Source organism: Bufo bufo, chromosome 4 (genome assembly GCF_905171765.1).
Source record: "Bufo bufo chromosome 4, aBufBuf1.1, whole genome shotgun sequence".
Taxonomy (NCBI): domain Eukaryota; kingdom Metazoa; phylum Chordata; class Amphibia; order Anura; family Bufonidae; genus Bufo; species Bufo bufo.
The window spans coordinates 491,900,762-491,914,861 of record NC_053392.1 but is presented as its reverse complement, the minus strand read 5'-3'; the positions used below and the strand labels follow the sequence as shown (position 1 = coordinate 491,914,861).

The 14,100-nt window shown below is 45.5% G+C and overlaps 1 protein-coding gene across 1 annotated transcript in view; it reads right to left on the bottom strand.

Annotated features, from left to right (window-relative positions):
• Positions 1 to 332: 332 nt before the first annotated feature.
• The window catches only part of YIPF4 (Yip1 domain family member 4), a 32,828-nt gene continuing 19,060 nt past the window's right edge, over positions 333 to 14,100 (bottom strand). Inside the window, exons 5-6 of the mRNA XM_040429566.1 lie at positions 6,314 to 6,427; positions 333 to 1,663 (exon numbers count right to left, since the gene is read on the bottom strand). Of these exons, the coding sequence (XP_040285500.1) occupies positions 1,526 to 1,663; positions 6,314 to 6,427 (252 nt within the window). The 3' untranslated portion in view covers positions 333 to 1,525. The remainder of the gene's footprint in view (positions 1,664 to 6,313; positions 6,428 to 14,100) is intronic.

Below are 14,100 nucleotides of genomic sequence, written 5' to 3'. Positions count from 1 at the left end.
AACCGTTTCTTTTATGATTAATGAAAACCTATAGCAAAAGACATACAAACCAAAGACATATTTTTTCTCTGCAGTTTATTTTTCTGTATTGATTCAGAAATTAAATCTATAAAAAAGTTTTATGTGCAACAGTAATTAAAGAAATGATGAGTATCACATCAAGAACTGTTACACTGGTTGAAATCAACATTCATAAATATTTATTTACCATATCTACAAAAAAAAAAAAATGAAATAAAAAATAAAAATAAAAAAAAAGACACTTAAACCACCAAAAAGTACACCATCCGGCACAATTGCACTTTAATCTAGGGATAGATATTTTTTTTTTCTTTTTCCTTTTTCAGCAGCACTATATGATTTACTTTGTTATTAAAAAGGGAAAGATTAACTTTTTATCTCAGAAAACTGAAAGGTATGAACGCAAAAGGAAATAATAATCTATAAAAACGCAACACTTGGCTCCAATGTGACAAGCTCAAACCCATCACGTACGTTGTCAACTGGAAGACCTCTATGAGTTTTCTGAGGTTCTCCACCTACTGTACGAGTTGTTGAATGCTTTAATACAAAAGAATGCATAAGACATCAAAACAAGTCAAATAAAAAAAAAAAAAAGTTAAAATACCACCCAATCAAGACATTTAAGATTGGTGAACATAGATTTTTCCCTCAAGATTTTAAAGCCACGGCGATTTCTGTGTCATCGCTGCAGACCTCTAGTAGGTGTTGTTACAGCAATGGCATCCGTGTTTGTCTTCGACCCCTCAATGGATGGTCATCCGAATATAAAACATCTCAAAAATGTGTTCTCATTAGTCATGTAACTTCTTGATTTACAGAGGAACTATGTATATTTCCAGACTGTTTTGTTTAAATGGTCAGACATGAAAATAGCTCACGTCGGGGGAAACCTTAGCGATTTTTCTGTGTCAAAGTAGATCGTTAGCCTTTTTATTAAGATCCTACACAGACAAATGTGGCAAAATAACCACTGTATGTCAAACATTTTACAGGAGTAGAAAGTCACCTTGTAAGAAGCTCATCCCAGACAGAAGACTAAAATGACATTTTTTTATTCTTAGCTAGGGCAGGACGCATCGATGCATCTCGTCATTCTGCTTATTGAAAACTAAATGAAAGTTGGCTTCTATGCAGTGGCATGAAGAATGAGACGTGGACCAGATCGGATAACAGTCATGTGCTATATACATTGTGTGGGGGTGGAAAAGATCCATTAAAAGCGGCTTTTTCTTTAGGTATTCATTTAGATTGAATGTAAGACAAATAAATGTTAATATCATAAAAAAAGTTAGAACTTTAATTGCTTTGTTGATCCCTTCTATGTCAGACGGGCCTGCGCCATATTGCCATAAAGGAAAAGTCCCCTGACAAGAGCTCTGGGTTTAATATATACACATAGGCGTAATACACACCATAGGTTTGGGAGGGTGACTCCACTCACCAACCCATCCAGCATTACACTTTCTCAATGTACCAAATCAATAGAGCAACGGATTGATCCTCACACTCCAGTGTACAAAGATAGAAAATAAATGTACAATAAAAAGATGGGATAAATAAGAAGCGGTTTCTTCGTCTTGAACTCTTCTCCAACTAATAACGATGCAGCACTGTAAGCCGCCCAGAACACCCCAAACAGCTGCAAAAGAAAAGCACAGTAACTTGGGTTACAATACTTGGAATTCAAGCCTTAAAAGAGATTTTGATACTGATGACCCATTGTCCAGACATCCGTGACCCCCGCCAATCAGCTGTTTGAGAAGGCACTGGGGCTCCTGTGAGCGCCACGGCCTACTCCATACATTGTATAGCGGCTGTGCTTCACTTCAATGCGGCAGAGCTGCGCCTAGGCCATGTGACTGATGAACGGGACGTCACTGGCATAGGGAAAGCAGGGAGAAGGGCATGGTGCTACTGCAAGGGCTGCTGCCTTCTCAAATAGCTGATCGGTGAGGGTCCCATGTGTTGGACCCCAACTGATCAGATACTGATGACAGGTCATCAGTATTAAAATCTTGGAAAACTCCCTTAAAGGCTATGGACACATTTGAATGCAGTTTTTATTACTGGACTTATTTGGGGCTAAAAAACATTTTTCAGTTTATTAATAGATTGCAACCATCCTCTGTATCCTGCATCTTTTCATATACAATGCTTCACAGAGACAAGTGTCAGAGGAGATGACAGCTCATTCTCTAGCCTCATCTCTACATTCCTGGGAATTAAATACTTATTTAAATGGGTTGTCTCACTTCAGTAAATGGCATTTATCATGTAAACAAGGTTAATACATGGCACTTACTAATGTATTGTGATTGTTCATATTACCTCCTTTTTTAGCTTAATACATTTTTCCATCACATTATACACTGCTCAATCTATGGTTACGGCCACCATGCAATCCAGCAGCTGTGGCTGTGCTTGCATACTATAGGAAAAATTGCATGCCACTGCACTCTCCTATGGCCTCAGCCACCAGAGAGGATGGTGCCTTTTCCTACAGTGTGCAAGCACGACCACTGCTGCTGGACTACAGGGTGGTCATAACCATGGAAATGAGCAGTGTATAATGTGATGGAAAAATAAATGAAGCCAGCAAAGGAGGCAATATGGACAATTACAATACATTAGTAATTGGATCGCGGCTGTGCTTGGTATCGCAGCTTAACCCCATTCACTTCAATCGCGCAGAGCTGTGCCTAGGCCATGTCACTGATTAACGTGACGTCACTGGCCTTGGGAAGGCAGTAAAAAGGCCACGGCGCTACTGCAATTTTTTTCCTTACCTTTGTCTACGTGATAAGTGCAATTTACTGAAGTAAGACAACCTCTTTAGGCCTCATGCACACGACCGTTGTTGTGTTCCATGTCCGTTGTTCTGTTTTACGTGATTTTCTGCAGACCCATTGACTTTCAATGGGTCCGTTGAAAACTTGGAAAATGCACCGTTTGTCATCAGTGTCCGTGATCCATGTTTCCAGTCCGTGAAAAAAATAGGGCCTGTCCTATTTTTTTCACGGACAACGGTTCGCGGACCCATTCAAGTCAATGGGTCTGTGAAAAAACACGGAGGAACACAAGATTGTCATCCGTGTCCGTTTTTTCCTATCATTTGCAAGGCAAACTTTACTTAGATTTTTTTTTCACTTTTAATGTCTGGTGATCCTCCAAAATCAAGGAAAACACACGGAAACTGAACAACGGAACCCCGTTTTGCGGACCGTGAAAAAATACTGTCATGTGCATGAGGCCTTAAGCTGAATTCTTATCATTACAATAACAATTTAGCTTAAATGGGTTGTTTGAGATAACTAAGAAACCTAGACAAGCCCTAACATGATTATAATTTTTTTTTTAAATCATGTTATACTCACCCCTTTCTCCAGCGTCATTCTCTGCGGCACTGGTCCAAATCTTCTGCCATCACCACTGCAACCAATCACTGTCCTCAGTGGTCTACTACTGAGGACAGTGAATGGCTGCTGCAGTCACATAACCATCTCAGCACATCATTAACATTGTTATGTGCTGGGACAGGGCTTTTGACTTCTGCAATCAATCACTATCCTCAGCTCCCTAAAACAGCTCATCAGTGGCAGTGTCGGGTGTCAGACACCCACTGATCTGATTGACCTAGCCTAAGGATAGATCATCAATATCTGTAGCCCAGACAACCATTTTAGTAGGGATCGACTGATTATCGGACGTACCGATATTATCGGCCGATATTAAGAATCTTGCACATCATCGGTATCTAACCTTGCCGATAATGCGTATAAGGTGAATACTAGTGAGCGCTTATAGAATCGCTCACAAGTATGCATCGGGTGCCGGGAGCAGAGAAGAAGCGCAGCAAGCGCTTCCGATACTCACCCTCCCTGGTCGTCTTTGATGGGGCCCGCACTGCACTGTCCTGACCCCGTACAGCGTCAGGACTGTCAGATGACAGTGCAGCGCAACACCGGACCCGGAGATGAAGACGAGCCGCGGCGCAGGAGAGGTGAGGAGTTTTTGTTTTTATTTTATTCATCTGAGGTCTGATAGGGGATAGATAAAGTCTGATCTGAGGTCTGATAGGGGATAAATAAAGTCTGATAGGGGTTAATTAAGTCAGTGAGAAGGAGGGGGGATGGTGTGGAAATTGGCACTAGTATATTATAAATGTAAATTATAAATTGACTAACAACTAAGGGCTTTATTAATTTATAATTTACCGTACATTTATAATATACTAGTGCAAAATGCTAATTTCCACCACCTCAGTGACTACCAACTCATATAATATATATTATAATATATAAAATATCGGTATAAATTATTGACTATCGGCCTGAAAGTTCACCGATTATCGGTATCTGCTCTAAAAAATAAATAAAATCAATATCAGTCGATCCCTACCTTTTAGGGCACCCGAGATGTGTCCAACTATATTTACTTGAGAATTGAATTCAATATCTTTATTTAAAACATTTTCAGAAGAGTTTTTATAGTTCTAATCTGACTGCTAAGGGGTTAAAAGGGTAAAATGGCTCTTAGACCAGATGAGGTGTACTTACTTTGGAAATCTGCGTCAGAATCATTGCATAATCCTTTTTGAAAGTTTGCTAGTCTCTCACCTTTAGAGAAGTTAGGAGTTCACTGCATTCATGAAATAAACTCGATCTCCACAGCTTGTAGTTCGTGTTGAGTGAATCGAAGTATCCGAAGTGGATTTCAATCCGAATTTCAGGGAAAATTCGATTTGCCACAAAGCCGAATTTCCTCATGCTTCGTGGTAACAAATCAATTTTCCCTGAAATGGGGAAAAAAAATACAATTTTAAAAAAATCATACTCTCCTCATCCATTTGAGCGCGAAGAGGCCGCCGCGGCCATCTTGATTGAAGATCCCGTGCGAAATCTCGTGCGAAATGACTTGTAATGTCACCAAGCCAGCCAGCGTGATAATGTCATCACGCACTGCACAAGATTTTGCACAGGATCTTCAATCAAGATGGCCGCAGAAGTCTCTTTGCGCTCAAATGGATAAGGCGAGTAGTTTTATTTACTTTTTTCACCGATTAACCCCCGAAAGCCTTAATTTCATACAGCGAAGAACACGGCATTCAGAGGCGTTTAATGACGGGGGAGGTGCAATCGCTGTTCTCCATGATTGTGCCCACTACTCACAAAGAAATGCACTTCATGACTAGGTATTCTAAACTTTGTGATTAATTTTTCTCAACTTTGCTCATATCCACTTGTAACAATCAAAGTGAGATTTCAGCAGCAGCAAGGGAAAGAAGCTTGTCAAATAGACTAGGTGAGGGGGGACTGAGTTTAGTTCCTAAATACACTGGACTTAAAAGCTCTATAGGTGCCTGGAATCCCAGAAAACCCCATTACCATCAGTCAGAAATATTTTCTAAAAGGATTGTACAGCCACTCTGACATGGATTTTTTAAAGTACACCAGTGTCATCAGGTCGAAGAGACCCAACTTAATAATATTATGCACCTTGGACTGTGAAATCTGATTCCAGTTCCTCTTTACATGAGAAAATTCTGGTGGTGAGCAGATTCCACAAGGGGGGAGGTTACTGAGTTTATCTTCAGCATCCAAGAACTTTGCAGTATAGGGGTATATTACACACCTTCTTTTGTGTGGAAAATCCACAGTGTAATACAGTACCAACTAAACAGATGATATTTTTGAAAATCTCATCTACATGGTGCTGAAATGTTCCTGCGATGCAGATTCTCAAATTCATAGCATGTAAATTGTATATGCAGCTTTCGGTGAAGATTTCATCCTTTACCATGCAAAGAGTGAGATCTGGGGAAAAAACGGACCGCAAACCACAAGCAACACATGGATTTTGGTGTTGATTTGGTGACAAAACACAGTGAAAACTGCACGGAAAATCCACATATACCATAGGGAAGTTATTATTTAATCCACCTGTCCTCTCAGCAGCACTACAATTGGGAAAGATCATGCTCTACTGGCAAAAAAAAACTGATTTACAAATTTACATCTTTTTTTGTAAATGTGTTTTTTTATAACGTTTAACAAACAGAAGAGGCTACTGCAGTAATTCACAGTAATTTTTTTACATATTTTACGTATTTTATTTAATATCCATGGAAATGCCTTTAGATAATAAGTAACATGCCATTTTAATACATAAATTACATTTTACAAATAACAACATGATTCCTGGTGCTCCGGAATAGCGTCACAAAAAATAAATAAAAAATCTCCGAATTTTTTTTACATTTTTATCACCATTTCACTTGTAGACACCTTACCTTGATTACTGTAGACACGATTTCAAAGGATCCAACAACTATAAGGGCAGGGACGATAACAATTAACGGAAGTAAGGAGTATCCTATAACACCAAGCACCTGTCCATAGGACACCTACAGACAGAAAACACAATGAAATGAATGGCAATCATATAATTTGCTCTAGATTTCAGAACCTGCATCAATTCCTAGCTGTGCAATATTAGTTCTTTTTATCTTCATGAAAGTAAAACCGTGTCAGAATTACGTAACACATGCACAGGAAGAGGCAAACAGGATATTAAGTGTAATAATTTCAACAGTTAGAGGGACCATTCCTAATAAATATGTGGTCATGTGAAAAAATAAAAGGGGGCGAATTATCAAAACTGACTTAATTGCACATAGCAACCAATCAGATTCCTTCTTTCATTTTCCAAAGGAGCTCTGAAAAATGAAAAGGTGGAATCTGATTGGTTGCTACATCAGTTTCGATAACTCTCCCCCAAAGTCTACCTACGACTAGCTACAACTTTCCATAAAGCAACAGTACAAGCAAAGATAAGAAACTTTGTATTATGTGTTAGAGAAAAATGCCTCTTTCTCCACTAATCAGGCTGGTTCCCGCCCACCCCGTCTTAAGTGTTCAGTCACTCTGAATTCGCTGATCAAATCCATCTCCAGAGAGGAGTAGAGCTCAAAGCTTCACTGTAAGATCAGGTTATATAATATGCTGTCCGTAAAAGTCACTTCTTTTCTCTGTGTGCCTTAGGGCTCTTTCACACCTGCGTTCTTTTCTTCCGGCATAGAGTTCCGTCGTCGGGGCTCTATGCCAGAAGAATCCTGATCAGTTTTATCCTAATGCATTCTGAATGGAGAGAAATCCGTTCAGGATGCATCAGGATGTCTTCAGTTCCGGACTGGAACGTTTTTTGGCCGGAGAAAATACCGCAGCATGCTGTGCTTTTTGCTCCGGCCAAAAATCCGGAACACTTGCCGCAAGGCCGGATCCGGAATTAATGCCCATTGAAAGGCATTGATCCGGATCCGGCCTTAAGCTAAACGTCGTTTCGGCGCATTGCCGGAGCCGACATTTAGCTTTTTCTGAATGGTTACCATGGCTGCCGGGATGCTAAAGTCCTGGCAGCCATGGTAAAGTGTAGCGGGGAGCGGGGGAGCAGTATACTTACTGTGGCAAACCTAGCCACTTACAGAATGTCTTTCTTGTCTGTACCTCTTCCCCTCCCCCCTTTTCCTTGTACCATAGTAATCTATGTATTGTATGTAAATGAGGCTGTTGGCAGTTTGAAACCAGGTGCGCATGCCTAGTAAAGTCAGTTGACTCCCAAACTGTGTGTCGTCCAGTCACTGGGGAAATTGTCTCTTGGATATTGACCTGCTTCTTCAGCTACAAGGGGATTTAAGTGAAGATATTAAGGGTATACCGTGAAGCTCCGCATCAATTGGTGGCAAGCGGCGGGATACAAGCCTTGCAGCACAGCAAAGCAGCAGTTCGTTGAAACAGCCATTCGGATATACCGGAGTAAGAGAATATGTGCAGTCATTCGAACGAACGGTGAATGGAGACGAATTATGCAACATTGAAACGAACTACGTTAAAGGAATTATTGGAAGCAAGGGGAAGAATAGCCAGCAACAAAACTAAAGCTACTCTTGTGGCCGAACTCATGGAGGGGGACAGAGCGACCACTGCGGCAACTCCACAGGAGACAGAGCCAACAGAATTTACAAGAGAGCTCAATAGCAGGTTAGCTTTTTACCCAAACACCCCCTCCGTGGAGACACTAGAAAGACTGATAGCAGATGTACATGAGTACATTGTAGCGAAGCAAAACGCTATTCAGCGAGTCGGGGAAGGAGCCCCAGCGCCCACCAGCACTACCCAGGGAAAAGCTAAGATTCCCTACCAAGCTTTTATAAATTACACAGAAGGAGAAAGTGATATTGACGAATACCTACAGGATTTCGAAAGGTTGTGCCAGCTACACGACATCAGCCCAGCCGACCAAGTACCCCTGCTGGCAGGTAGATTGTCAGGCCGCGCCGCAGAGGCATACCGGACCGTCCAAGACGAAGACATCAGGAATTATCACAAAGTCAAACAAGCCATCCTAGCACGGTATGCCATTACCGCTGAGGCATACCGACTCAAATTCCGGGACATCAAGAAACAAACAAAAGACTCACACACTGTATGGGCACACCGACTACAGCGAGCCGCCAAGGGGTGGATGGAAGCGGCACGGGTCACCACTATGGAAGAGATGTTCCAGTTAATAGTAATGGAGCAGTTTTTTAATGGACTAACCACAGAACTTCAAAATTGGGTACGAGATCGCAAACCCCGTACCGTACCAGAGGCAGCCAAGCTAGCTGACGAGTTCCAAGACACCAGGCGAGATCAACGCACACCACACTGGACCACGTATGGATCTACCACCCCTCTGCCAGCAGTGACTACCTTGGCTCACCCACGACCAGCCGCGAGTCACAACCCGTACCCTCCTAGGTACAATACCCGACCACCGATCCGCTGCCACACCTGCAACCAACAGGGGCACATCCAGAGAGACTGCCCACGTAACCGACCTCGCCAGAACTGGAACCACCAGGGTCCTCCTCCCCCCAATCGGGCTGCAGTACACTGCTGCCAAAGAGAATCTGTGCTCCCAACATCCACAGTCACCTCAATAGAAGAGCCTCTGGGGATCCTACACGAGGTAAACCCCATACAAGCCGCCTCAGACAACCGCCAAGGGCACCGCCAGGTGGTACACATGGAGGGGAAGAATATGCAAGGATTACGTGACTCTGGGGCCACGTTAACCCTGGTCCGAAATCATTTGGTGTAGGGGTGCACCGAAATGAAAATTCTGGTCCGAAACCGAAAATTCAGGATGCCCTTGACCGAAAACCGAAACCGAAACTGCCTTTTTGCCCAAATACTTTTAAAATACTTTTTTTTTTATGATTTTATTAATAATTCTTTTTCATGAATGAAATTCATCTGTGGGTGGCGCTGTTATGGAGAGGGGGATCTGTGGGTGGCGCTGTTATGGAGAGGGGGATCTGTGGGTGGCGCTGTTATGGAGAGGGGGATCTGTGGGTGGTGCTGTTATGGAGAGGGGGATCTGTGGGTGGTGCTGTTATGGAGAGGGGGATCTGTGGGTGGCGCTGTTATGGAGAGGGGGATCTGTGCACTGTTATGGAAAGGGGATATGTGCACTGTTATGGGCATAACAGTGCACAGATCCCTTTCCCCATAACAGTGCACAGATCCCTTTCCCCATAACAGTGCACAGATCCCTTTCCCCATAACAGTGCACAGATCCCCCCTCCCCATAGCAGTGCCATAGACCGATCCCCCTACCCATAACAGCCCCGGCCCTGCTGCTCACAGCATCACTCACTGCATCTTTATTTTACCTTACAATCGTGACGCTCCAGTAACAACTCTGCAGGCAGAGCGGAGGGCGGCGTAACGTCACTTACTCACGTGACGCACCTGCTCCGCCCACTTTATGAATGAAGGAGGCGGAGCAGGCGCGTCACGTGAGTAAGTGACGTTACGCCGGCCTCCGTTCTGCCTGCAGAGTTGTTAGTTACTGGAGCCTCACGATTGTAAGGTAAAATAAAGATGCAGTGACAAAGTAAACCGCCCGCCCGGCGCCCGCCCGCAGATGGTGGGTGACAAATCCCACACCCCATATTTTCGGCCGATATGTAACAATATCGGCCGAAGTGGATTAGGTGCATTTTCGGCCGATATTTTCGGCTGCCGGAATTTCGGTGCACCCCTAATTTGGTGCCTAAGCACACCCTCACCGGAGACTGTGTAGCTGTACGGGTGGCAGGGGGAGCAATTTACAAAGTTCCCACTGCCAAGGTGCATTTGAATTGGGGGGCAGGGCATGGAAACATGGAGGTGGGAATTATGCAGGATTTGCCCGCTGATGTTATTTTGGGCAACGACTTGGGGGAGCTCACCTCTGCTTTTGTCCCTCAACCAACTATCCAAGAGGCCTACCCGGTTGTTACCCGGCAGCAAGCACGCACCACGGCTCCTTCCGATCACTCTGAGGCTCAGGTAAACAATATGCGACACACCCCTCCTATTCTACCCTGGGATGCCCCCCTGGAATTTGGCAGTGAGGTGGCCCTAGATCCCTCCCTGCAGGTATATAAAGATAGGATAAATAAGGACCAAGGAGGGTTGGAGGGAGAGACATATGCTTGGGACAAAGGTCTCATATACCGCTATGCAGAGAAGGTAGTAGCAGGGTCCATACCCGTGCCCACTAAGCAGTTAGTGGTACCCCGAAAGTATAGACAAGAGTTGCTGCGCATCGCGCACGATATACCATTATCAGGGCATTTAGGAATCAGCCGAACGAAACATCGGCTGACGCAGAACTTCTTCTGGCCAGGTATCTCGAAGGATATTAGACAATACTGTCAAACATGCGATACCTGCCAGAGGGTAGGGAAGAGAGGGGATCGCTATAAAGCCAAACTCAGATCCCTGCCCATAATTGAAGAACCCTTCAGTCGAGTAGCTGTAGACATAATAGGACCCCTAGCGAAACCCAGTCCCTCCGGCAAGAAATACATCTTGACCGTAGTGGACTACGCCACTAGATACCCAGAGGCAGTGGCGTTGACCAACGTACATGCAGAGACTATAGCCGATGCCCTTATGCGAATATTCTCCCGTATGGGATTTCCCCAGGAGATGATATCGGATAGGGGCACCCAGTTCACTGCAGAGGTCACCCACCAACTCTGGAAAGTGTGTGGGGTGAAACCGATCTTAAACTACGCCTACCACCCCCAGTCCAACGGGCTCTGTGAACGGTTTAACGGAACACTTAAACAGATGATCCGCACGTTCATAGACACTCAAAAAGACTGGGAACGGTTTTTGCCCCACTTGCTCTTTGCCTATAGGGAAGTACCCCAAGAATCCACGGGATTCTCCCCTTTTGAATTATTGTTCGGGAGGAGAGTGAGGGGCCCCTTAGACCTCATCAGAGAACACTGGGAGGGAGGGGTAACTACGAATGGTACTCCTATTGTCCCATACGTGCTGGAGTTTAGGGAACGCTTGGAGGCTCTGACCCAGACGGTACGTACTAACCTCCAAGCGGCCCAACAACGACAGCGCAGATGGTACGATAAGGGGGCCAGGGACCGCAGCTTTCAGGTCGGGCAGAAGGTGTTAATCCTACGGCCAGTCCCTAATGACAAGCTGCAGGCCTCCTGGCAGGGCCCATACAAGGTGGTGGAGCAAATCTGCGATACCACCTATGTGATCGGCCCGTGCACTGGAGCAGGGGGCAGACGCATGCTCCATGTGAACATGCTGAAGCCCTACTACGAGCGCATAGAAGAGGTGACCGCTATTTGCGCCTCTGCCGCAGAGGACTTTGACAATTTACCTCTCCCAGACCTCCTAGAGAAAGAGGGCCAGAAAGAGGACCTGGAAGAGGTTCAGTTAGGCGAACAGCTGAGTCCCCAGGAAAGGGCGCAGGCTCATAGTCTAATAAGGGAAAAAGGAACCACTTTTTCTAATCTCCCCGGGTACACCCCGTTAGCCACCCACAGAGTAGAAACACCAGGGCAGACCCCTCTCCGCCAACCTCCTTACCGCATACCTGAATCCGTAAAGTATAATATGCGCAAGGAAATAGAAGAAATGCTACAACTAGGAGTCATAGAGCACTCTGAAAGCCCTTGGGCTTCCCCAGTAGTTCTGGTGCCGAAGCGGGATGGGACTACCCTCTTCTGCGTAGACTACCGGAGGCTTAATGATAAGACCGTATCCGATGCCTACCCTATGCCCCGGATAGACGAGCTCCTGGACAAAATGGCCAGGGGCCAATATCTCACCACAATAGATCTTTGTAAGGGGTATTGGCAGATTCCCCTAGCCGAAGACGCCATCCCTAAGTCGGCGTTTGTCACCCCGTTTGGCCTGTACCAGTTTAAGGTCATGCCATTCGGGATGAAAAACGATCCGGCTACTTTTCAGAGGATGGTGGATCGGCTATTGGATGGGTTCCAGGAGTACGCTTGCGCCTATCTAGATGATATAGCGATCTTCAGCCACTCCTGGACTGAACACCTGACCCACATAGGAGCCGTACTAGACCGTATTAGGGAGGCAGGATTAACTCTGAAACCCAGTAAGTGCCATATAGGGATGGCAGAAGTCCAATACCTAGGACACCGGGTAGGGAGCGGCCAACAAAAACCCGAACCGGCTAAGGTAGAGGCTGTAGCCAAATGGCCAACCCCTCGTACCAAAACTCAAGTACTGGCATTCCTAGGTACCGCAGGATACTACCGTAAATTTGTACCCAACTACAGTACCCTGGCCAAACCCCTCACCGATTTGACCCGCAAGAATCTCCCTAAGATAGTAGTCTGGACTCCAGAGTGTGAGCAGGCATTCCAGCAACTAAAAACGGCTCTTGTGAATTCACCTGTACTTGCCGCCCCTGATCCAACTAAACGCTTTCTCGTCCACACAGACGCTTCTATGTTTGGATTGGGGGCAGTACTGAGCCAAGTCGGAGAAGATGGCGGCGAGCATCCAGTGGCTTACTTAAGCAGAAAACTTTTACCCCGGGAAGTAAGCTACGCCGCCATAGAAAAAGAATGTCTGGCCGTGGTGTGGGCCCTTAAAAAGCTGCAGCCCTATTTGTATGGACAACCCTTTTCCTTACTCACAGATCACAACCCGTTGGTGTGGCTGAACAGGGTGTCAGGAGACAATGCCAGGCTGCTGCGCTAGAGTTTGGCGCTGCAGCCTTTTGACTTTACCATCCACTACCGCCCTGGGAAGCAAAATGGCAACGCCGACGGGTTATCCAGACAAACTGAACTTGAAAAGTGATCTGTGAGCGCTCCTACGGACATCCCCAAGCCGATCCGTTGGGATCAGACTGTGTATGCCGGCTTGGTTCTGGGGGAGCATTGTGGCAAACCTAGCCACTTACAGAATGTCTTTCTTGTCTGTACCTCTTCCCCTCCCCCCTTTTCCTTGTACCATAGTAATCTATGTATTGTATGTAAATGAGGCTGTTGGCAGTTTGAAACCAGGTGCGCATGCCTAGTAAAGTCAGTTGACTCCCAAACTGTGTGTCGTCCAGTCACTGGGGAAATTGTCTCTTGGATATTGACCTGCTTCTTCAGCTACAAGGGGATTTAAGTGAAGATATTAAGGGTATACCGTGAAGCTCCGCAACACTTACCGTCCGCGCGGCTCCCCGGGCGCTTCAGAGTGACGTCAGGTCGCCCCAAGCGCATGGATCATGTGATCGCATGGATCACGTCATCCATGCGCATGGGCGCTCTGACGTCACTCTGGAGAGCCCTGGGAGCCGCACGGACTGTAAGTATACCGCTCCCCGCTCCTACTATGGCAACCAGGACTTTAATAGCGTCCTGGGTGCCATAGTAACACTGAAAGCATTTTGAAGATGGCTCCGTCTTCAAATGCTTTCAGTACACTTGCGTTTTTCCGGATCCGACGGGCACCTCCGGCAAATTGAGTACACGACGGATCCGGACAACGCAAGTGTGAAAGAGGCCTGATGGGAGACATCAGCTGGTCTCCTGCCCTCTCGATAGACTTCTAAAAAGACCATGTAACCTGATCTCTCAGTGAAGCTGAAAAGCCTGGTCTCCTCTCAAGAGATGTAATTTATATGTGAATTCAGAGTGACTTAACAGTTAAGGTGGCAGTGGGGAGGGGGGGGAAGAGTAGCTTGGTAAGTGAAGAA